At 40.1% G+C, this 24,973-nt stretch overlaps 1 protein-coding gene across 2 annotated transcripts in view; it reads right to left on the minus strand.

The window, feature by feature from the left end:
* The window catches only part of LOC146005176 (uncharacterized), a 28,051-nt gene extending 6,628 nt beyond the window's left edge, over nt 1-21,423 (minus strand). For both annotated transcript variants that reach the window (XM_083144208.1, XM_083144207.1), the window contains exons 1-2: nt 21,350-21,423; nt 10,481-11,170 (exon numbers count right to left, since the gene is read on the minus strand). In XM_083144208.1, the coding sequence (XP_083000334.1) occupies nt 10,481-11,170; nt 21,350-21,352 (693 nt within the window). In that variant the 5' untranslated portion in view covers nt 21,353-21,423. The remainder of the gene's footprint in view (nt 1-10,480; nt 11,171-21,349) is intronic.
* Nucleotides 21,424-24,973: the final 3,550 nt, after the last annotated feature.

The raw sequence follows: 24,973 nt of genomic DNA on the forward strand, positions 1-24,973 counted from the left end.
CTACTTGAGCAAGTAAAACCAAGAATTGTCAACAGTTTGAGAAAACTTGTAAAATAAAGGCTTAGAAGCACACCTAGCACCACAGATTGGAAGCCTGCCAAGCAAATACCTACAAGTTCCAATGTGGATGTTACCACTGATTACCAAAATTGTTCAAATAAAATAAACAGGTATGCAAATATGTAAGCCTGTTGCTGCATATAAGGTCCCCTATCATGAACTTATTTCTTTAAATAAGAAAAATTAACTGCCCCTGGAGGCAAACCTCCTTAATGTAGTAATAATAAATTTTAATTATTTTATTTCCAAACAAGGGCAAAGGTCTAGAAAATCTGACCACAGGATCAAGTTGGCACTTGCAGTCATTAATTTTCAATCATGAATAGCAGGGGTTCCCAAACTCTTTTGTTTCATGGTACCCTTAGAATTTCAAGTTTTTCCCAGGCATCCAAGTCAGAATGTAGGCCAATCTAACACTTGCAAAGCTCAGTTAGTGTGCGTAGGTTGCTTGCCTTAAGTTAAAAAATAGACACCTAATTCAAATTCAGAAACATTTTGTGTGCAAAAAGTCCTAAATAAGCACATATTTGGAACAATCATATAATTGACTAACAAGTAAGTGCTATTTCAGTGAAAATATTGGAACATTTCGCGGCGCCCCTGTAACCCAGCCACGGTTGACGTAAACTTTGTGTGTAATCTCTGGCTAACTTCACACATCCTGTTTTGACAAATTTTCAAATGCAGTTCTTCCTGTATGTTTTTTAATACAACCTTAGTGACAATGAAGTTCGACCAGTCACAAATATAGGAGTGTGTTGTGAAAGAAGGAGAACACATGCATATGCTGAACATATTTTATTCAGCAGGCTACATGGAACAAAGGAAAACATAAATTTCCGCTGCAACGCAGCAATGTATGGTGTCCACACAAAATAAAACATTTTCGTCCATCTACACGTGATATTGAAGTTCGACCACTGTTAGAGGGGATCCTGTTTACCATGGTGTGACGCCGCCCCGTCGGCGAATAACTGTGGCAATGCATCGGGGCATGCTGCGGACGAGTCGTTCAAGGTATTCCACATCGATGCGGTGCCATTCCACCTGCAGGCAGGTGATAAGAGCAGTAACTGTCGTGGGTCCCCTCTGTTGCACACGTCGCTTAAGAACACGCCACACATTCTCAATGGGCGAGAGGTCGGGACTCGATGGTGGCCATGGCAGAGTTCGCACGTGATGGCGAGTCAACCATTCTCTTGTCAGCCGTGCTGTATGAGGCCTGGCATTGTCGTGTTGAAAGATGAGATGCCACCTGTGGAACAGGTGCCTTCGCACTGTGGGAAGATGCCGCTCCAGTATGCGTGTATAGGCGTGTGCATTCACAATGCCCTCACAGACGTGTAGTGGGCCAACCCCAGATGCCGTCATGCATCACCATACCATCACTGACGCAGGTTTCTGTACCTGACGTGCATAACATTTTGCTTCATTCTGTTCCTCCTTCCGACAAATGACTGTTTTCCGTATTTTCCCGTACACAACATTGAAAATGGATTTGTCCGTCCACAAAACCCTGTTCCACTGCCGAAATGTCCATCCCCGGTACATTCGTGCCCACCGTAGTCGATTGCCTTTGTTCAACATGGAAAGGGTTTACGTTTCGCCTTGTACACTCGGTAACCGCATCGCTGTAGGTAACGGCGAATGGTTCTGGTTGACACTTCAATGTGAAAGCGTTCTCGAGTCCACAGTCGTAATTCGGCCACAGAAACATGATTATTGATCTGGATATAGCACCTAAATATCCGTAGGTCACGCACGCTCAGCAGGCGTTTTCGACTGGGGGCCTTACCTGGCTCTGTAGTACCCGTATTTTGGTGGTGTTTGATGATGCAGTGGACGGTTGACTTGGGTAAGTTCAGTTGGCGCCCTATTTCCCGTTCACTGAGTCCATCCCGTTGCAACTCCACCACTCTTCTCCTCACGGTGTTGTCAATAGGTTTGCCCCTGGCCATGGTGATGATGCACTGCGGTTCCTTGGTGCACAGCACGCGCTTATATACGGCGGACTCCCTTATCGTGTCCGTGACGTCATGCTTCCATCGAATGCGCCACTATCTGGAATTTCCCGTATGGGTCTGGTGCCTGGTCGAAGTTCAATGTCACGCGTATAGTTCCCCATTTTCGTTCTTTAGGTGACCTTGGGTGCAACATGCCTGGATCACGATTCTTGCCTGCTCACACGCCTCCTCTTACACACATGCGTCACTTCTGTGGGTCACCCATTCCACCGCCTATGCCTCTGTGCATTTAATCACGTATTCCTTTCTGGTCGAACTTCATTGTCACCAAGGTTGTAAATGTCTCTTTCATACTATTTCAGGTGCATGGCAATGGGATGTGACATGACCATAACTTGAGCCAATGTTCTTGAGGGCAAGACCATGAGTTGAGTACTTAAGCTCAGCAAAATCAACAAACATCACAGTTAAGAAATTATATATATATATCTCAATCTGAGTGTCTACATCTTAGCAAGAATTAGAGATGTCATGAAACTGAATTCCATTTCACAGCCAAAAAAAGTGGAAAATCAAAATCTATAAAATCCCAATATTTAAACTGATTCTGTTATTCAATTCCTTACTATCAAAATTTTGATCACAGAAGACATATCAATAATATTGTATTGAAAGAAAAAATTAACAGAAGTGATTCTGAAGTTCTGTTTTCTTGTAATGATTTCAAATTTCAGAAAAACCCACCAAAAAAACCCAGTCAAAAAGTTTTTTTTTTTTGTTTTTTTTCCAGAAAAGGTTGTAAATTATTGCTTGAAATAATTGTGAGGTTCTAGAAGTGTCAACAGTTTGAGGAAACTTGTAAAATAAAGGCTCAGCGAAGCTTATAATACTCAAAATAATTAATGTAGTACAATTCATAGTGTTTTTTTCAGGATATTTTTTCTCAAATCATGCTAGAAATGGACATTTAACAGAAATAATACGAACATATATCCAAGAAACAAAAATCAAGAGGGCCTGAAATAAAACGTTTGCATCGAATGATGCAGTACAGTTGAACAACAAAAGCTTATAATTTTGAAATGTGGTAGCACTTCAGATATCACTCACTTCCATATGAGGGCAAACCTCATAGTTTCACCTGTGATGATCAAGCAATAAATAAATAAATGCCAATAAACTTTTGCATGTATAAAACATTACGAAGGAGAATTGAGTATATTTTATTGAAATGTCGTTAAAGTAGAATAAAGTTAATTGTGGTATAATTAAATCAAACACTTTTCAAATGATTCATTTCATTTCTCAAAATTTAATATGTGCGCAAATGTTTTTTCATGTTCTGTTTTCTCTTCAATGCCACGCACCGAGACAGGGGCCCCTCCCTCCCATCTTCAATGCCATGTACTGAGACAGGGTCCCCTCCCTCCAGTTCGGTGCATTGATTGAACGTAATGGGTTGCTTGCCCACATAGGATAAATGCTATTTGTGGTTAGAAGCTCTATACCCATGTAAGTCGAGTACTCTCATAATCTACCATAATGCATATGTAAACTTTCATATTTTGATCATTTTTGAAAGACTACAAACATAATGCACAATTTAGGAGGAGCATGGGTAGGATGGATGGACAAAGAAGGACAAGTCATCTATTTAGTGACCATGCATGATAATATGTTTCTGCAACTAGAAAACTTGACAGGGCTGCAATGGTATTACATGTGAGTGAAATCGGAAAATGGATTTCAAGATGGTGAATGAAAAACTGATCTTCCTCATGTTGCACGCTCAATACCATGCTTCCTTTTTGACAAAACTGTCTAGAATGCATTTTCGGAGTATAAGGAACTAAACTCAGACATTGTAGATAATTCGTCGGTCCGCAATTTTGCAGAAAAATTTTTAAAATTATATTTCATACTTTAGGAGAGGAGTGGTGGTAAAATTGCAAACATACATTTTGCCATAAACGTAAAGCTTTTGAGTTGCAATTCTTTTTCGTAGATTAAGAAAACAAAGTCTCAGCTACGTTAGAGCATTACTTGAGCTTGAAGTTTTTAATAAAAACTCTGTAATATAGTGCATGATTTAGGAAGGGTGGGGGTTAGTCACCAATTTTGAGATCACGATAACTGAAGCAAATTTACAGCTTTTAAGCTGAAATTCACATTGCAAATACAGCCAAGAAATAATCTTATTTTGCATTTGCATTTGTTGAAAGCATTTGAAGACGGTGGATGAAAATTCTGAGGATACTTTCAAATATTTGCCTAAACTACATTATTAGACATTAAGAAAAGAGACAAATATTTTAGGGCATTACTTAAGCTATGGCTTGACAATATTTTTTTTTTCAATATAGTGCATGCGTATGTTGGGGACCAAATTGGGGTCACTAATGTTTTCACCACGGGAACTGCTATTTTCATAGCAACCAGATATTTTGGAGGATGGATACGGTATTTCATTTGGATGAAATCAGCCAAGACGATTAAATATGTCAGACTTATAATTTTGGCATGGATATATGGAGGAGATATTTAAGCTTAAAACATCCAGAAAAATAGTGGAAAAACCTAAAACACAACTGTGATATACTGTGAACATCCTGTATTGAAGCAGATTTAAAAGTGTGTGCGCAGCTATCGTGTATTGTATAGTAGGTTAAGGTAAAGTTCCCCGTGCATGTAGCATCGTGCCATTAAGGCACATTGAGGGGATATGGGGCCCGCCCCACCAGTTGCAGCACCAGGATTAACCATCTAAGGGTGCTGAAGAGGTGCAGAATGAAATATAGGGGGTGCGATGTTGAAAAATAAAGCAAAAATGAAACATGCATGTATGCTATAGCCACTACATCAAATGCCAATCAACTTTGGTAGGCTTCCATGAAAATATACCAATGACTTGATTCATTTGTGCTTGCTTGCTTGTACAAAGTAATAAATGTGGCTTCCCTTTCAGATTAGTAACAATGGCTTGCCTGTAATGTACAATAATAATGGTCTGCCTTCATTACTTAATATTATACGCCGATGACGACATGGTTTTCATTTGGTTGAAATAACTAAACACATTTGGTTAAGTTAGTTGGTACATAAACAATAAACATAGTACCATTTACTAAAATTTGTAATTTTGAACAAATTCTTTGGTAAGCACAAGCGCATGTGCTCCGTTACTAAAGAGCAGTGATTTGATTGATTGATTGATTTGGTGTTTCAAGTCCACTTTATGCACAGTAAGGCTAATCGGGACTGGACCTAGAGTTTAAAGTGGGATCTGAACCACTATGTGCTGCCACCGGGTATTGAACCCGGGACACCTTGATTACAAGGCGACAACGCTACCACTGTGCTATCGGGGAGATCTAAAGAGCATTGAGATTGATTGATTGATGTACTTTATTTTACTTCGCTCTTGTGCAACTTTTGGCTAATTTGCGAAGTTGGGGATGAGTGATGACATGATGAAATTAATTAATGAATGGATTCTCACAAACATCCTTGTCCAGGCTAGGATTTGAAACCGAGACCCCTGGTGTCGTAGCGTGATGCGAAAACCACAGCCACGGGGGCCAGCTAAGAGCATTGAGAGTACTGGCGAATATTGATTTGTTTGACCCTTGTTTGGTTGCTTGAAAATATTTTTGGTTATTCCAAATTGCTTCTGTTGTGAAGAGGTAACAGTATTTTCTGTTGAAAATTGGATCTCGAGATTGGATCTCGATCTCTGGCATTTTGAAGGTGATGTGATCACAACAACACTCCGGCTGCCTTTACCCCCCCCCCTCCAAGGGACCCATTGATTTGAGGTTGAGCGAGTCCCTGAGCTGCTTTATGCGGGGACAAGACTGGAAAAATTCCGACCCTAGATCACCCACCCCGGGTCTCCTGTATGGCAGTCAGAAAGTCTGCAGACTTTATTTTTACATTTTAAATAAAAGTAATACCCCTAAGCCAGTGGTTTCCAAACTTTTCCATTTTACGGTGCCCTTAGTGTTTCAAGATTTTTCCACCGTGCCCAAGTCAGAATGAAGGCCTACCTAACACTTGCAATGCACAGTTAGTGTGGTTAGGTTGCTTGCTTTAAGTTAAAAATTAACACATACTTCAAAATGAGAAACATTTTATGTAAAGGGTACTCTAAAAATGTGTAGACTAACAAGTGTCATTCCAGTGAAAATATTGGAACATTTCACGGTGCCCCTGTAAGGCAGTCGTGGCACCCCAGGATGCTGCAGCGCACACTTGGGGAACCAAGGCCCTAGCAGTAGTATCCCCCATTTTCTCTCTATTTTCTCAGTTTTTACAAACACAAATTTTCTTTATTTTCTCTGTATTCTCATTGAGACAAACATCCATGTCCAAACCAGGATTTGAATCCACAGCCCCTGACATTGCAGCGATCTGTCACCGAGGTCAACTAGACCACCTCAGCTCTCAAGTATTAGTATAGCATTGCAATGCAACCCTGGAAATTGATTACATATCTATTAACTGTTACACCATTCAGGAAGAGTAGAATCAAACTGTTGGTTAAATATTTTACAAGGGTCATTCAAGGTTGACAAAGACTTTCGTGCGTAAAATATTAATGAATCAATGTAGCACTGCATTACTTTGGCAGGACAGACCATGATTCCTGGCGAGTAACCATGATCCTTTGCGACGCATTTGGTGCATGCACAATAGTGTAAACAAAGATTTAGCATGTAGTGTATCTGTTACTGTAGAACAACGGTGTATAATGGAAAACCTCATGAAGGAGAAGGTGAAACCTGCTGAAATTTGGCGTAGACTGCAAGCACAGTATGGTGAACACACTGTCATGGGCAAGAGTGTACGAATGGTGTCATAAGAGTTCCCCTCCACCAAAAAAAAAAAAGCGCTGCTGGCTGCCACTAAGATTTTGGGAACTGTCTTCTGGGACATGAAAGGTGTTATCCATGTGGATTTTTGGAAAAGGGTGTCACAATGAATGCCCAGTATTACTCAACACTGCTTCACGGTGCTGCATGTGGAGCTGTTTGGAAGAAAAGACCTGGAATGTTGTCGAAACATGTCATTCTTCTCCATGACAATGCCAGGCCACACATGGCCCATTTGACTCAAACAACACTGGCCAACTTGCACTCGGAGGTTTTACCACACAGTCCTTACAGTTCAGATTTAGCCCCCAGTGATTTCCACTTGTTTGGGGCTTTTAAAGACCATTTGGGCAGGATGCACTTCCAGACAGATGAGGAACTCAAGAATGCAGTTCTGCAGTGGTTATGACACCAACCTACTTCTTTCTACGCCAAAGGCATCAAGGAACTTCCACAATGATGGAAACAGTGTCTGGATGTTCAGGGGGAATACTTTGAAGAACTGACATAGTTTGGTGCTTCTATGTATGTTAGTTAAGTTAATCACTTGTCCCGCACTGTGGCTGTGTAGTCTAAGGCATCATGTTATGACTTGGGCTCCGGCTACGGGACACGTGCAGGTTTGAGTCTCCTGAGGGAAACATAACAACTTTTCTCCTGAGATTTCAGTCTGTGTATGAGACTGGTGAACACTTACCAACATGATTAAATTGGGGAGCTACGAATGAGTATCATAATCTGGTCATGATAACCTACAACAACAAGTGGAGATTCATCGTGCTGACCACACATCAAACCGTAACTGGTTCGATGATCTCCCACCTCAGAGTAGGATCAGATGGGAGTGCGTCCAGCAGTCGGTAGGGGCCCTCAATGGTCTGTTGCACCACGGGTTATGTATGTTTTTAGTTTAATCATTTCAAAGGTGATACCTTGATAGTCAATTCTTAACTATGTTCACAGAAAATATTAAATAGTTTTTTGATTCAGTGAACTAAAACAATACAAATTGAACGTTCAATAAATTAATACCAGGAAAGAATGTATTTCATTTTTAAAATATATACAGGTTGCACCAAAAGTCGCAATATATACGAAAATAAAATTTTGTTTCTAAGTTTCCATGTTTATTTATTTATTAACGTACTCTTTTGTAATGCCTGTTCATCAAGAGTGGGAGAAACATATTAAGTTTTCCTATGTATTGCAACTTTTGGTACACCCTGTATATTAATACATATAATCTGGAAAAAAAAAACAGTTTTGCACAGGTTTAAAAAAAAATGCAGGCAAAATGCCTGCCAACCCGTCTCAAAGTGAAAGAAACATTTTTGAATCACTTAATATATCTAACAATGTTATACTATTATATAGCAGTTTTAGTTTTGTCGTGCTGAAAATGGCATTGTATGTCTGTTAAATAATCATGTATGATGAACGAGGCAAAGAAAGATAATAAATAAGAAAACCAAGGAAAATTAATATAAAAGCCCAAGACAAAAGCATTAAACAAGTTGAAAACAGTGAAATTAGATGCAACCAGAAAGCCAAAGTAAGAATAGCTCGCAAAGGATCTCTTTAATGGAAGATGAAGTGACTTGTACACAATGTACTACTGTATGGTGCAGAAACCTGAATGCAACAAAAAAAAATTTAGAAATGCAAATGGAAGTCGTAACAATGTTCCTATATATATATATATATATAAATGAAAGAAGGTAAAAGGAAACACTCACCGAAGTTAGCGAAAATTTTGAATTTTTCTACTGTCCGGTGAGTGTCTCCTATTACCTTCTATGATTTTTACTTAGCCCTTTTGACCCTCCTTGCTTTTATCCATTATATATATATATATATATACAGGGTGCCTCAAAAAGTCACTTAACACCCTCGGTACAAGGCCACTGCAGCGTGCAACATGGAAATGGTGATGACCAATCGTTATCAGGCCAAGGGGGATCCGCATTGACGCCACCTGTGCGGTCGGCGGCCATCTTGATGACCGCCATCTTGAATTCAACTTCAGAATTTTAAATGGGAAGGGGGTGACATGATATATCAAATCAGGCTAGAATTTCACGAGAAATGCAATGGTGAAGGTTTTTTTGACGTATCTTTAACCATTAAAAAGTTATGACTGAATTATTGTACCAATTTGCTCCTTTTCGAGGTGTTAGAAAAATGCCTTAAAATTTGTTTAGCGCATCGGTAATGCATCGAGATCAAAGTGATGTCTAGGGAGAGAGGTTTTCCTGCCATTGCACACGATTTTAATCAGATACATCCACGAAGAGCTACGCATTATGAATGGTTGTCGCGAACAATTACAATGTGATGCTTCCATTAAATGAAAAGTCTTTCACAGTGACAAGGCTAATGTTTATGTTCATAAACAGAATATTCAATCCTTTTTATCTGATAACCCATTTTCGACAGATCAAAGCTGAATGGTTAGTGCTGGTAAGTTAATGGTGTGGCGTGCTGTGTGGAACACGATTGGTTAGTCAATTTTTCATCAACGGAATCTTAAATGCTTAGGGATACTTAGATTTGTTAAATAAACAGGTTTTTTCATCCTTGCTTATGGAAGAAGGTACTTTTTACAGAGTTTTTTTCAATAGGGAGGAACACCAGAACACTATGGGAATGTTGTGAAGCAGTTTCTGTCCAAAGTTAGTTATTAGATGACAAGGGTCACATATTCTGTTTATGGACTTCCTTATGAACATAAACATTAGCCTTGTCACTGTGAAGGACTTTTAATTCAATAGAAGCGTCACACTGTAAATTGTTCGCGACAACCATTCATAATGCACAGCTCTTCGTGGATGTATCTGATTAAAATCGTGTGCAATGGCATGCAAATTTCTCTCCCTAGACATCACTTTGATCTCAATGCATTACCGATGCGCTAAACAAATTTTAAGGCATTTTTCTAACACCTCGAAAAGGAGCAAATTGGTACAATAATTCAGTCATAACTTTTTACTGGTTAAAGATATGTCGAAAAAACCTTCACCATAGCTTTTCTCGTAAAATTCTAGCCTGATTTGATATTTCATATCACCCCCTTCCCATTTAAAATTCTGAAGTTGAATTCAAGATGGCAGTCATCAAGATGGCCACCGACCGTGCGGGTGGCATCAATGTGGTTCCCCCTTGGCCTGGCAACCATTGTTCATCACCATTTCCACGTTGCGCGCTGCAGTGGCCTTGTAGCGAGGGTGTTAAGTGACTTTTTGAGCCACCCTGTGTGTGTGTGTGTATATATATATATATATATATATATATATATATATATATATATATATATATATATATATATAAGAAATTGTTAATGGGGGTGAAAGGTCCAGAGAAGGTGAAGATATTGGCTGATAGATAATATTAAATTAAGTAGATGCTACACTGTTGTGAAGAGTAAGATGCAAAGTTAGAAATCCTTGAAGTTCAAGTGGAAATAACCTGCCCATCGTGAAGAGAACAAAGAATGAATAAATGAATCAGAATTATGGCATGGTGCAATGATAATGTATTTTCATGCTTTGACACACAGCCAGCATGAATGCTCTTCAATGTACTTACTGCCTGCTGCTTCTTCTTCCTGCCGTATACTTTCAGCTCACCCTTCTGGAGATAAGACATTCTCTGGCATTTGTCAAGAAATATGATTTCCCTTCCTACTTTACTGTAGTGGACCATATCTGCCAAACGAGCAATGCAATCCATAACCACTTCGGAATTCCTTTTTGATAACTCTCTGAGAGGGTATCCAGACATGACTAAATACAGATACTCATACAGTTCCTTGTAATTTACTCCACCACAATCTCTCGGTAGAGGATGAGCTTCAAACCTGGACGTGAACAACATGCATTTTGCAAGCAGCTTTGACAAATCTGTACTCTCTCCAATACCTGCTCCGGTACGAGCCTCCTCCATTTTATACAACCATTTGTCAATCGGAGATTTGATGAAGTCTGGATCTGACACTTTGTTACCGACTGGCATTTTCCCAGACTTGGTTCTGTTTACGATATCCGACTGAACGTATATCCTATTATTTCGCAGTTTCATCTCGACAAACACTTTTATCTGTTCCTCTGTCTTGTGCGGGAGAGCCTTCGCAAGCATCTTTGTGTTGCGATGACCATACTTCTTCAATGCCGTGAGTAGCTTCCTCTTATCTTCATCATCAAACTCTGAATTTGGGGTTTGTCTTGTACCTGCACGGTAACTGCGCAGAGGTCTGGTTTTGACATTTGCCATCCTCCCCTGGAAACAAAACAAAAAAATTGCAGATTAGACTATCTACATTATTATAATTATGCTATATTATCAAATCACAGAGTAACATCCACATACAGTATCACAACTGATCATTTGAATATTTTATAAAGGGTGATCCATAAAGAACACAGGATTTGAAGTTGCTATAAATGAAATTTATTTTTGAAAAAAAAACCAACAACACACAAAACACATACCATTCTCTTCACGAGATATTAAGGTTTAAACATGGAAAACAATATCGAGCATATGACACCCCCCCCCCCCCCTAATAGCCCTACACGCAATCACTCGGACCATGAAATTCACCATGACCCCATCACACATTTCCCCATCAAGTGTGTTGAAGACACATCGAATTTCTGCTTAAGTTCCAACAAATTTCGGGTTTTGTTCTGGTAAACTTGTTACTTGGTGCACACCTACAAGAAAAAGTCACATGGTGTCAAGTCATAAGATCGATGTGGGAAGGTTTGGTCTCCAACGAGATTATTCTGTCCGGGAACTTCTCACGCAGAAAATACTAAGACAAGAGCATTTACTCTTAAATGCTAAGAATGAATTATGAGAGAACAAAAATTATACAAATTTACGGTATCTACTTACTCACAGGTAAAAGAAATGGAAGTAGATAAGTCGAAAACGTAAACTGACTAAGCATTGCCAATTCCCTCAGCAATAGCACACATGTTTTGGCTGAGAACTGCCTGGGCTGGTGCTTGTGGGGGGGGGGGGGGGGGGATGCTTGATTGTTTGGCTTGGATTGCTTCGCACATGACTTTGCTCCACAGCGCGAACAAACAAAAGCCACCTTAAAAGCTGTTCAGAATCTTGTAATGTTTGTGTCCTCGGAAATTACTTCTAAGAATTTTTCTCATCCTTTGGAGTATGTTCTCGAAGAAAGCCGCATATAAAAAGATTGTGGCATTCGCATCTGAGTCAGTCTACGATTGTTAGCAAAGACTTCTCAGTAATCGCGAGTTGTTTCTGTTCAGGCCTTTGCATATTGTTGGGTAATGGAAAAAGTTACTTCTCGACATTTCCGCGTTGAATTTTATGCTAGTGACTTCTGACCTAAGATTAACTGCTGGCTGAATTTGAAACTAAAAAGTGCAGATTCTGATGATGAGGGTGCGTCGAGTTCAAAGCAATGTTAACCTGCCAATCTTCTTAGAAAGTGCCGCTGTTATAGCAAGGAATATCTATCCATGTGTCTCATGTGTTCAGGCACAGAAGACAAGCAACTTCCACAGTGTGTGTTATGTTATTACGTATTCTCCAATGAGGCCATGAAACCATCAAAACTGCGAAGGCATCTTGAAAATAAACACAAGAACACATCGCAAAGAGCATTGACTTTTTTAGAAGTAATGAGCAGGAGCTTCGCGAAAGCAAGAAAATTGTGAAAAGGTCTACAATTGGGTGGAACAACGAGAATGCCACGAGGGTGTCAATTGAAATTTCTCACCTGATAGCAAAAACTGGAAAACCCCACACAATTGCTGAAAAATTTGTATTACCAGCTGGAAAAATCATGGTTTCTGCATAGATCAGTGAAAAAGTTGCCAAAGATCTCTCTTTGAAGCCGTTGTCAAATGATACTGTTAAGAAGCGAATCGTCACTTTGTCCGAAAATATTACGGAGCAGTTATTAGAAAGAGTTCGCATGATCCCCTATTTTGTTTTGCAACTGGATGAAAGCACAGACATTACAAACAAAGCAACGCTGATGTGCTACGTTAGGTATGAACATCTCAGAAGTGTTTACGAGGACTTCCTCTTCATCTCCTATTTGATGCACACTATAGCTGAAGAAGTATTTGCCAGCTTAAACACGTTTATAATATTTCATAATATAACATGGACTGGTTGGAATGCGTTGGAGTTAGCACAGATGGAGCAAGAACAATGTCGGGAAGGCTTACTGGACTTGCAGCATGAATAAATGAAATCGCCCCATCCATTCAATTGCTGTTTACACAGGGATGCACTAGTGCCCAAGAAGATACCAGAAGAGCTTCAACAAACCTTAAATGAATCAGCGAAAATTGTAAATTTCATAAAAAGCAAGTCACTGATTTCAAGACTTTTTGAGCAGCTCTGCAAAGAAATGAACAGTGAATATCATCAACTTTTGCTTCACTGTGAAGTTCGCTGGCTGTCACGAGGTAAAGTTTAGTCTCGATTCTGGGAATTGAGAGATGAAATACCATATTTACTTATGTACAATGCGCACTTTTCTCTAAAATTTTTGTTCCCAAAAACTGTGGTGCGTATTATGCATGGAATAATTCGGACAGCCAACATGAAACCGTAAAGGGTCATTCCATGATTTTGGGACACTTGCATTGATTTTGCATGTTTACGGAACCCTATCATGTTATATATCATTGTAAAGCTTAAATCCTGCAGTTTCTGAATATGGCAACAGTATTCCATTCAAGATAACGAGACTAATGTGAAATGCGGTTGAAATAAGTTCATCACAAAATGAAGGAACGTTCCGATTTCTATGGTGCTTTGGATGAAAGAAAACAATTACAATATATTACTGGCCAAATAATAATATATACAGAGGCTGTTCAGCGTATATTTGACCAAACGCGATTCCTTCCCCTCGTGCTCAGAAAGAAATCGCCCAACCTTGGTCGGGCACGTTTGTAAGTGTAGTGTGTGAGCAGTATTAAAGTGTTTTTTCACTGGGCCGAAAATCCCGCCCAAACTGAGCCACTTTTGGGAGGAGTACGTTGTATAACTTTCCAAGTGTTTGCGTTTTCTCGCTTGGCCGAAAATGCTGCCAAAACTGGGTCGTTTTTGGGGAGGTTATGTTGTAGCCCTTTATGATGCAAAGTTCAGTGTGTCAATAATCAGGAAGTGGTGTAAGAGCAAGGATTGTGACGTTAGTTTGACTTTATTAAAGAATGTGATTGGCAAGTATAAGGATTGCATGGCCCCAGCATTTGGTTCTCCAACAAAGGGGACGAGAACATGGCCATGCACACAAGCCACCACTAGTATGCAGGTCCAAGGTGCGGTTAACAGTTTCCAAAGACATAGTTAGATGATTCGCCATCTGTCTTTGGGTCGGTGGATCCTCTTGCATGGCCATTCTGTGAAGTTTCGCCTGCATACTGGTGGTGGCTTGTGTGCACGGCCATGTTCTCGTCCCCTTTGTTGGAGAACCAAATGCTGGGGCCATGCAATCCTTATACTTGCTGATCACATTCTTGAATAAAGTCACAACGAACGTCACAATCCTTGCTCTTACACTACTTCCTGATCATTGACACACTGAACTTTGCATCATAAAGGGCTACAACATAACCTTCCCAAAAGCAACTCAGTTTTGACAGCATTTTCGGCCCAGCCAGAAAACGCAAATGCATGGAAAAGTTATACAACGTACTCCTCCCAAAAGTGGCTCAGTTTGGGCAGGATTTTCAGCCCAGTGAGAAAACACTACCACTCTTTTACAGCTCACACACTACACTGACAAACATGCCCAACAAAGGTTGGGTGAGTTAATTTTGAGTGCAGGGGGAAGGAATCGCATTTGGTCACATATATGCTGAACAGCCTCTGTAAATGGAGTGCGTAAATTCCTTAATGGAAGAAATCTTGTGCTGCTAACTGCTAGTTTGAAGGTCCTGAATGTGCCTCATATCAATGTTACATTAGTCACAGAAAAGTATATATTTTGAAGTTCATTTAGAAAAAATAAGAACGAATGAGCAAAACCACGTATAAAAGTTTGAAGGGCATTTCACACGATTTTTCACTTTGTAATGTAATGTTCTGCGACACCAAGAAAAGCAGTGCAACTCTGGCAGAATTCGAACATGCACCTTCCGTCACATTGAATGCATGTCAGCAGTATTTGTTGGGCGAGAAATAATAGAAAATAACTTCCTGGGCACTGCAAATCCATAATGTAATTTTGATCTCCCTTTCTACTATTACAGAATAAATATTTTGGTTAAAGAGTGAAAGCTTTGGGATGCCAAACACAGCGGAGGGAAAGGGGGAGGTGGCATGGGTTGGAGACTTGTTATTGTTTACACAAGAGGATATTCTCCTCTTGATCCACTCATTGAATAGGTATGATGTTATTCACTCTTGATCAGCATAGCAAGAGCTTTATGACCTACAACTAAGGAAGCATTTCTTGTAACTGAATTGTACTGTGCATTATATACGAGATATAATTTTTTGTAACTTTTTACCCATCAAAAACGAGGGTGCGCATTATACACAGGTAAATACGGTAATAATATTTCTCTTGGATAAGCAATTTCATCTCAGCGATCTTTTGAATGATTTTTCCTGGTTAGTCAAGTTAGCATACTTATCAGATATCTTCATCCATTTAAATAATCTGAACTTAAGTCTTCAAGGAGAAAAAGTAACCTTTTTTTTAGTTGAAGACAAGAAGCAACTGCCCCGATGGCGCAGTGGTAGCGTCGCCGCCTTGTAATCAAGGGGTCCCAGGTTCGATACCCGGTGGAGGCACATAGTGGTTCGGATCCCACTTTAAATTGTAGGTCCAGTCCCAATTAGCCTTACTGTGCATAAAGTGGACTTAAAACTCCAAATCAATCAATCAAGAAGCAATAATCAAAAAGTTCGGAGTTGTGGCGTCAGCGTATACTGAATGGAAAATATGAGGAGACCTTTCCGAACTTCTCAAATTTTCTTCGTTTCACGGAAGAAGAGTTGCCAGAGAACGACAAGTCACTCTTCGCACAATATTTGAAACACTTGCAGCAGTCGTTCAGAAAATATTTTCCTGCATTTGATGCAAGGAAAAAATGGATCAGGGATCCATTTTCAGTTAGCGTGCATGAAGTAGAAGGGCTTACAGAAGCAGATGTAGACCAACTCATGGAGGTAAGAACGGACGGACGGTGCTATGAAAATGCAGTTCAAAAAAAAGACACTTGCAAACTTTTGGGCTTACTTACCGGATGATTTTCCTGGACTATCAAGGAAGGCCATGAAAGTATTAATGCCTTTCGTAACAACTTACTTATGAAAAAAATCATTACCTACTTATGTGAAAAATCATTCTCTGCTCTCATCTATCTTAAAAACAAGTACATAAACCATTTCGAAAATATAGAATCAGAACTTAGGATTCAAGTTTCTACCATTAAGCCTGATATATCACGACTTGTCAGTGAAATGCAGCATCATCCATCTCACAGGAAATAAGATTAACAAGTAGTGTTGTGTCATATGTTGTTAGTATTCATTATTAATACAAAAACTGTATTTCATATACTTTTGATTAACTGAATTTAATTGCTACAATTAACATTACAATAAAATGCAAATAAAAATAAAATGTGTGCGTTCATTTAATTTTCCCTTCCTTAAATGGTGAAAATCAGTGATGAAACACTAAAAATGTATGATGCAAATTATGGGCTTTAAACTTTGACTTAAATCTTGGGAGTCCGCGAGGGTAAGTGATCTCTGAAGGGGGTCCAAAGTCTAGGAAAGTTCAAGAACTGCTGACATAGAGTATAAAAAAGCTTGTTCAACGTTACCTAAATTACTTCGAAAATAGTGGTGACTATGTTGAGAAATGAAGTAGATATGTATATGTTTGTGACCACCAAAACCATGTTCCTACACTTCCTTTTCTTCTTTGATATAATCAATCGGCCCTACTGCATATGCACCTAGTAACATCAAATAATAAAGGTACCAGCCTCACAGCACCCTTACATTATATACCAGCCAATTCCACCCTCCATGATCACCTCCACTTCCTGTGAAATCCTCCTATGCAAGTAGGTTCACTATATGACGTGGAGGTGACCATATGTAATGTCCACCAAGAGCAGAAGTCTTGCACCAGCTTCCCTAGCTATACCCTGTCCCAGCTAACTGTAGAGCAGGGCCATGCATAGCAGCAGAGGAGGAGGAGGGAAATCGAGTGGTGAAAGTGCAACATTGCCAATCATATTGTTGGTACCGTACATGCACAGAAATGTCATGGCATGTACGAACGTACGGTTCAGACCTTAGTCTATACGCTAAATGTAGGGCTTGTCAAAATGTGCACTTGCTGTTTTATCCCTAATATTTCCTTATGAAATTCTTAAACCAAGCGTACGGACCTGGAGACAAAAATACGGTCCGTTTGCCATGTGCGTTCGGTATTATTATTTTCAAAAGTTTGCAATGTTGACAGAGCAAAGCAGGGAAAGCGGGTAACTCCAATCGTCCATTACGCAATTGTGTTTCTCTCACTGTTCATTTGTGGAGCCACCTCGTGTCACTTCTTGCATAGAGACTTGTTCTTGTTCGCCTGGTCTACAGTTAGCTGGTACAGGGTATATGCACAATAAATGCTGGTCATGTACCATAACTTGTTGAGCAATTAACATTCCTGATAGGGGACATTCTTAACTGCATCAAGCAACACTCCAATCCACATACACTACATAGACAAAAGTCACCAGACACCTAAGTGAACGTGGCGGTAGTGTAATGGTCTGGGACTGTTGTTCCTGGTTTGGGCTTGGTTCATTAGTTTTCGTCAATGGCAACATGAAGAGTGGTGTTTATGAGGAAATTTTAGACAACAGCATGATGCCCACACTGTGACAAAAGTTTCTCTACCAGCACGATAATGTCCACCTGACAATAAAGCAGGGTTCGTTGCATCATGGTTTGGAGACAATCAGGTAGACGTACTTAGCTGGCCTGCTCAAAGTCCCGACTTGAACCTTGGTAGAACATCTTTGGGATGAACTGGAGTGTCGGTTGCATGGCAGACCCACTCCATCGAAAACCTCCTATGCTGCTCTGAAGATTAATTGCTGCAGTAATAGGAATGGGAGGTCCGACATCTTATTAGTTACCTGGTTGGTGTCTTTGGAATGAACAGGACTGGGTGTCCGATGACTTTTGGCTATATAGTGTATATTGTTCTATTAGTGTTTCAAATGATACAAGATTAAATGGAAATATTTTCAGTGGCAATGGCATCACTTAATGTACCATATATAAGTCCAATAGTGGTATTACAGATTTACACAATTAAGATATAAATTCCCAGTCGATTAACAAATATTGCTAATACTAATTGCTAATGTGCTGACCTATGATCAGTTTATATATTTTTAAATTCAATTTAAAGATGCAGTCAAAATATGTTTTGCTCACTTCCTTAAAATTGACAAGTGGAGTTAAGGCTCGGCTGGACATTAGGACAATGCCAGAGTGGTTTTTCAAAAATTTTCCTCGCCTTTTAAAAAAACTGCTCTGATATTCAGAATCTGAAAAAATAACTATGTTTAGATTCCCTTCTAGAGCATTCATGTGGTTTGCTTTTGCTCTTGCTACATATTCTGAATAGTTTCATGGCTAAATAAACCTCAACCCCCCCTGAAAAAAAATCCAGATTTACCTAGAACTGCGGTTGGGTCACTTAAGACCCACTACTCCCATTTTGTGATTATCAATTGAGAAATGGAAATAGCAGCATATAAAAATAATCTCTTATGTATATTACATGTTTTATTTGAAATTTAACATACACAGAGTACTTTCATATGAAATATGAAGGACAACATAGAGTATTGTGTAGTTTTACAGGGTGATGTCACATAATGAACACACACAATAGTTTTTGGCTGTGCAATTGTTGCAAATGATTTTCTTACAATCATGACACTTTACAAACTATTTGTTTCCTGTGCAGTTCTTCTTTACTTGACACCATGTTCACTTCTCTTGTCTCTCTGGAATCTCATCAGGGATAGTGTTGCGGACGTTGGCCATCCTCGTTGCTGCATATTTCTCAGCAAGTTCCTCCCCTAGTTGTAGAAGGAAGTATCTTCGATTCAATTTCTTCTCATTCAATGCATTGTACACAAACCATGCATTTACAGAGGTTGTTCGCTTTATATCCAACCATGTTTGACGGGTACTCACCTTAAGAGATACCGCGCCGCCACCACCAATCATGTTCTATTGAACCCCCAGCATTGTGGACTATCGCCTGGCATCGCAGCTTCCATTACAGCAAGCTCCGGCGCAGGACAGGCAGGGGAATTCTGTCCCACTCCTCCCTCCAAGCTTTCCCTAGACCATCCAGGGTGCGTGGGCAGCGATGTTGAAGACGTCGTTTCAAAAGTCCAAATGGGCAAAAATCTATTGGACTGGCATCTGGGCTTTTGACAGGAATGTCTTCAAACAGAATGACACAAATTGCTAATTCCTCTGCCATTTCCTGATAAAACTGTAGTGATGTTCTGGCAGTATGACTCGAAGCCTTGTCCATATGGATCATCACCTGGTTCGCGTCCATTCCATACAATTTTGGGATGTCTCTCCGATAGATAGGTGTCAGAATGGAGTCTTGGAAGTATCTGGCATTCACCTTCACGTTTTTGTCCACCTTGCGTATCATCAACTTACCCTCCTATCCGAATCCCGTCATAACCATAAAGCCACGAGGGAAACTTTCCCTGCACTGATGAACAAAGTTGCTGTACCCTTTGCCGTCAATGTCACGATATGTGATCGCCCGAATGTGACCACCAGCAGTGAGATGGACACATGATTCATCCATTGTGACAACTTTCTTCCATTTGGAACCCGCCAGGTACTTTTCATACAGTTTCACAATGCGTACATATGAAAACTTAACATGGAAAAGGGCCATTACGTAACCCTCCCAATACCGGTTGATTTTCGGCGCCATTTGATAACATTCACTACCAACACTCACGCACCTACAAGGTCAGACACAACACTGTTCCTGCCAGCATGACATGCCAGGTGGCAGCACTGAATCGACAATCGTCGGATATAAAGCCTCTGTATTCCTGCCAAATCCAACAAGTTATAGAAAGTGTGAACTAACCAGCGTTTAGATGGTGCTTTCACGGATCCACCACATCAACTCCATATTTGGAGTTATTATAAAATATTACTGTGTCCAGTTTATTTTCTTTACCAGTGTCAATTTGAACGTCAGGATGCATAGTGCTGAGAATGAGAACATTCTTGTACTGTATAAATTATATTATACAATCTTTACACAAATTGGTATTTCCCTAAGAGCTCTGTTCATGGTACCAATAAGACTTGTGGCATTTGCTTTCAAAGTCTCAGAGAGAGACAAGGAGGTGAAGAAGTTGTCACACGGTACATTTCTTCCCTTCTTCAAAAAGGTTCCATCAAACTCTTTGCAACAAAATCACCAAGGCGTTCACTATTTGGCCTAGTATCATATTTTCCTAGATACGGGAAAGACTTTACTATATACTTCGATTCTTTGTCTGCGGCCTTCCAATATTTCTGCCTGTACTTATTTGGTTTGGATGCCATGAACTTCGTAAATCCGCAGCGACATTTAGAAGGGAAGAGATGCTCATCAATGGTTATATACGCTCCAGGTATATAGCTACATTGTGCATTTGCAATGAACTCATACCAGATTTCTGAGAACAACTCAAATTTGATTCCGACCTTGTGGATCTAATATCAAATCTCAAGAAATGCATTATTCCCTGAGTAACAAATGACAAAAGAACCTACTCCACCAAACAAAATGCAAGCAGCATTCCGATAGCGTGATTATTCAGATATGACTAAGATCTGTTGCAGAACTCAGCTCACCCATCTGCACTTTAGCCAAGGAGATGTTGCCAGATTGTGCACAAAACATGATATTTGATATATCTGGAGAAACAACAGTAAACAAATCCGATGCTGCACCAAGAAAATACGTAACACACTATTTTCAAGGCAGGTCAATTATGACCCATCCGCAGTTCTAGGGAGTAGCTGGATCGCCGCGGTTCTAGTGTTAAACTATAGATAATATCTAGACAACATCGAAAGCAAACCACAGGAAGATTCACATGAATGCTCTAGAAGGAAATCTAACATAGGTAATTCTTCAGATTCTGAATACCACAGCAGTTTTTCGAAAGGAGAGGAAAATTCATAAAAAAAAACTGCCCCTGGCATCAGCCAAAGGTCCAGCCGAGCCTTTACGTTGCTGGTTTAGCAGTGCACAATGTAATTTGTGTTGTCATAGTAAACAGAGCGTGTGTATAATACCACAACCTATTTCACAGGAAAAACAAACAGCACTGCATGTTATTTTTTAATTCTTACAGATTATTTGGAAATCCGTACCATGTTTATTTAATTTCCTCTTGCGTTTAGTGTGAAATAACTAGCTGCAGATAACCTGTAATGGAAGGAAAACTGAAATTAATATTAATGGAAGACATAACCTGAGAGAAATATTGGAAACTAGTTGGCCAAAAGATAAAATTATCCCTACACTGTTCTCTCCCATAACAAGTAATATGCAAAATATTTTTAGAAAATGATATTCCATACAACATGTAAGCATTATAATATTTTCTTTGGGAAATGGTACAACCATGGACAGATTAAGGGGGACAGTGGACCTCGAGACATTCACAACTGCAAACACCCTTCCCCTTTACATCAAAGATTACATGATCGCTCTTTCCAGAGATATATAAAACAAAAGATTGTCACAAAAAGTCACTTGCCACCATGTGTTGTTAACATATTAAAAGCCAAGATAAATCACAACATGATGAAAAGATTCTCCCAAGCTATCAGTCAGGCGAGTTGAGTGAGTTAGCCACTTCACACCAGAAATCATCAGTATATTCAAACATACTGTGACAACGACAAACTTCAGCTATGGGGAACAGTACTATGAACAAACTGACGAAGTGGCAATGGGTTCCCCACTCTTCTCTGCCTTAGCCAATTTTTACACGGAAAACCTTCAGCACAAAGTGTTGCACACAGCTCCATTGAAACTCGCCACCTTCCGGCACCTTAATCGTCTGGCTCTTCAGTCTTTCTAGATCACCTAAGCAAGCAGTACCCAAACATCAAGTTCACCATGGAGACAGAAGAATAACGTCCTTCTTGGATATTCTCATCAAACGCAAGCCAGGTGGATCCTTGGGACACAGTGTATACCAAACACTGATTCACACAGATCTATATCTCAATGCAAAGTAGTTTTCACCACCCGTCATAACGAGCATTTACCAGAATAAATACAGCTTCTATACACAGCTTTTAGACAGAACTTTTACTCAGAACACAACATCAACAAAACGTTAAGGCGAAGGGGGACAATTAGAGACTCGCCGAGGTTTCTGGAAACACTGCACAAGGCGGGGCGCTGGGAAAGCACACCAAGTCCACAGCTGCCTCCCTCATCCACTTAGCAGCCAATATAATTTATGACTGTTGAAGGGAGCGAGGGACACCCAAGCAAGTCCTCGGTCAACTTTCTTGCAATCTGAGAGTTAGGAAGGAAGCCACCAGATGGGGCCAGAGAGAGAACTTGCCCTGAGATATCTGGAACAAGTTCATGAAATATAAATTTTGAGTTTGTACTGACATTTCTAGACTTTCGTTTTCCGTATCCAGAAAGTGCAGAAATCATTTACGGAAGCCGGAAACTGACTTTGACAATACACGTGACGGTATTTTCAATTACTTTTTTCTCTACAGTATCTTTCGGCACGTAAAATCATGCATCACGGATACCATGAAGGAGAGCAGAGAAAGTGATCTCTGTATGTTTTCTTTTATGATAAGACTTCGATTCTTTTATAATAATAATGGACTCAAATATGAACTTGTCAACAATAAAGTATTATGAATTCAATTACAATTTTATGATTTGTAAAATAATAATATTAATATACGTAACATATATTTTCTTAACGACTAAAAGTCAAGACATGGAATCTTACTCTGCCTCTTCTCCCTATGGCGAAAAATCCTTCGTGTGCCCTAGGTCGTATGAGGAATAAAATGAATTAACTTTACTCCTATTTTTATGTGATAAATCAAATAATAATGTATTTATGGTTTTGGGTATTGTTCAAACCACATAGCCTACATTAAAGTTTACCAAAGTCTCCAACGGGGAGATATTATAGAACAGTAAGTCTCCGTCTCGTCTCGATTTTACAAAGTTTGTCTTGTTCTCGGCCCTGTCTCTATTTTCAAGAGTTTTCTCATTAGAATTTTGAATATTAAGATGTAACAAACTTGTACCAATCCCTTCGAGTTCTGAGATCTCGTGCGACTTTGGTTTAGGTTAATTTTTCAAAGGCCACACATTGTGATTGACCAACTATCCAACGAGACGAGAGTGTCGAACAGTAAGTCTCGGTGTTTTCAGTCTTTAGAGAAGCACGTCTCAACTTTGGTCTCGTCTTGGAAGTCAAGGAAAAGTTCCCCGTGCATGTAGCACTGTGCCGAGGAGGCACATTTAGTGGATGTGGGGGATAGGGCCCCACATATTCTTGATCTTGGTCGCTTTGGAGGTGATGTTATCAGCATCACTCTGCAACCACCTTTCCCTCCCACGGTTTCCTCCAGGTAACCACTGATTTGAGGCTGGGTGAAAACCGGATCCGTTTTTAAGTGGGGACAAGGCCAGAAAAATTCTGACCTTAATTGAGCCCGGGTATCCCACGTGGCAGTCAGATACCATACCGACTAGTCTTGAAAGTCAAGTTTCGAATATCAAACAGCCATCTCAGTCTCGATCGACTAGTCGCCAAAACCTGCCCTTCAGTCAACCGGTAAACTATCATTTTCTACCGAATTATGTTCATCTCCAACAGTGCTCATTTGAAATTCGCAATCTAAAAATGTGAGCTATAAAGAGCATCCGAAAAGAAAAAACAGCCAAATGCGAAGAATACACACATACACAGAGATGTGTGTGCGTGTGTACAACCATTATATATATATATGCATAAATATTATATATACATACATACACACACACACACAGAGTGGACCAAAAGTCGCAATACATATTTCTAATGAGTGTTCATCAAGAGTGGAAGAAACATATTGAAAACCAATGGTAACCACGTAGAGGATATTATATGAATACATTGTTTGTTATCACAACATATTTATTTGTCCTATGTATTGCGACTTTTGGCCCACCCTGTATACAGGGTGATTCTAAAGGTATAGTACAAAGGAAAACCACAGATACCTCCCATGAAATAGAGACGAAAGTTCCCCTTCCACTTTGCCGAGAGATGCCTCCGTGAGGAGCTAGACAACGCCGAAAACGTGTGAAAATGAACTTCACACCTCTGTACAGCGAGTACCAGTGAAGATAGAAAGGCGGAACAAATGAAGTCAAAAGGAACACCAAAGTCGCCCATCCGAAAAACACTAGGCGGCAGCTGCGCAACGCATGCATGGGGTTCCACAAAGGAAATAGGAGTGTCCCGCAAGACAAGTGAAGGGAAAGGGTAGCGATCGACAACGGTAGGGACAAAAGAAGCAATTAAGCATGAAGTAACAATTGCACAGCGGGAAACAAACACCATGACTGAAGCAGTGCAGTCGAGAAAAGTAGTGCGGGGTTGCAGAACCACGGGAGGACGACGTAGGATGTAAAAACACACCGAGAATGCAAGCAAAGTGGTCCGTGACACTCGACAGTCAACAGACGCGTACATGGTTCGGGGCAGACGGACGAAGTACGTGTTGTGGGTGAATGGGGCAAGAATGAAGGACGCTACATGTGTTCCACGATGACAAGGCCCCAGAGTACATGGCCCCACCTGACGGCAGTGGTCAGGTAGTGAAGAGCACAGGCACGGGTGGCTCAGGAACGTCAGCTGATTGTACCACAGCGCCGTGCAGACGTGTGGGCTGATTGGAAGTGCAGCGTCAGGTAGCGTGTCAGTGAAAGAGCCGGTGCGGTGGTGGTGTGCT

This window comes from Lepisma saccharinum, chromosome 23 (assembly GCF_977018435.1).
Source record: "Lepisma saccharinum chromosome 23, izLepSacc3.1, whole genome shotgun sequence".
Classification (NCBI taxonomy): Eukaryota; Metazoa; Arthropoda; class Insecta; order Zygentoma; family Lepismatidae; genus Lepisma; species Lepisma saccharinum.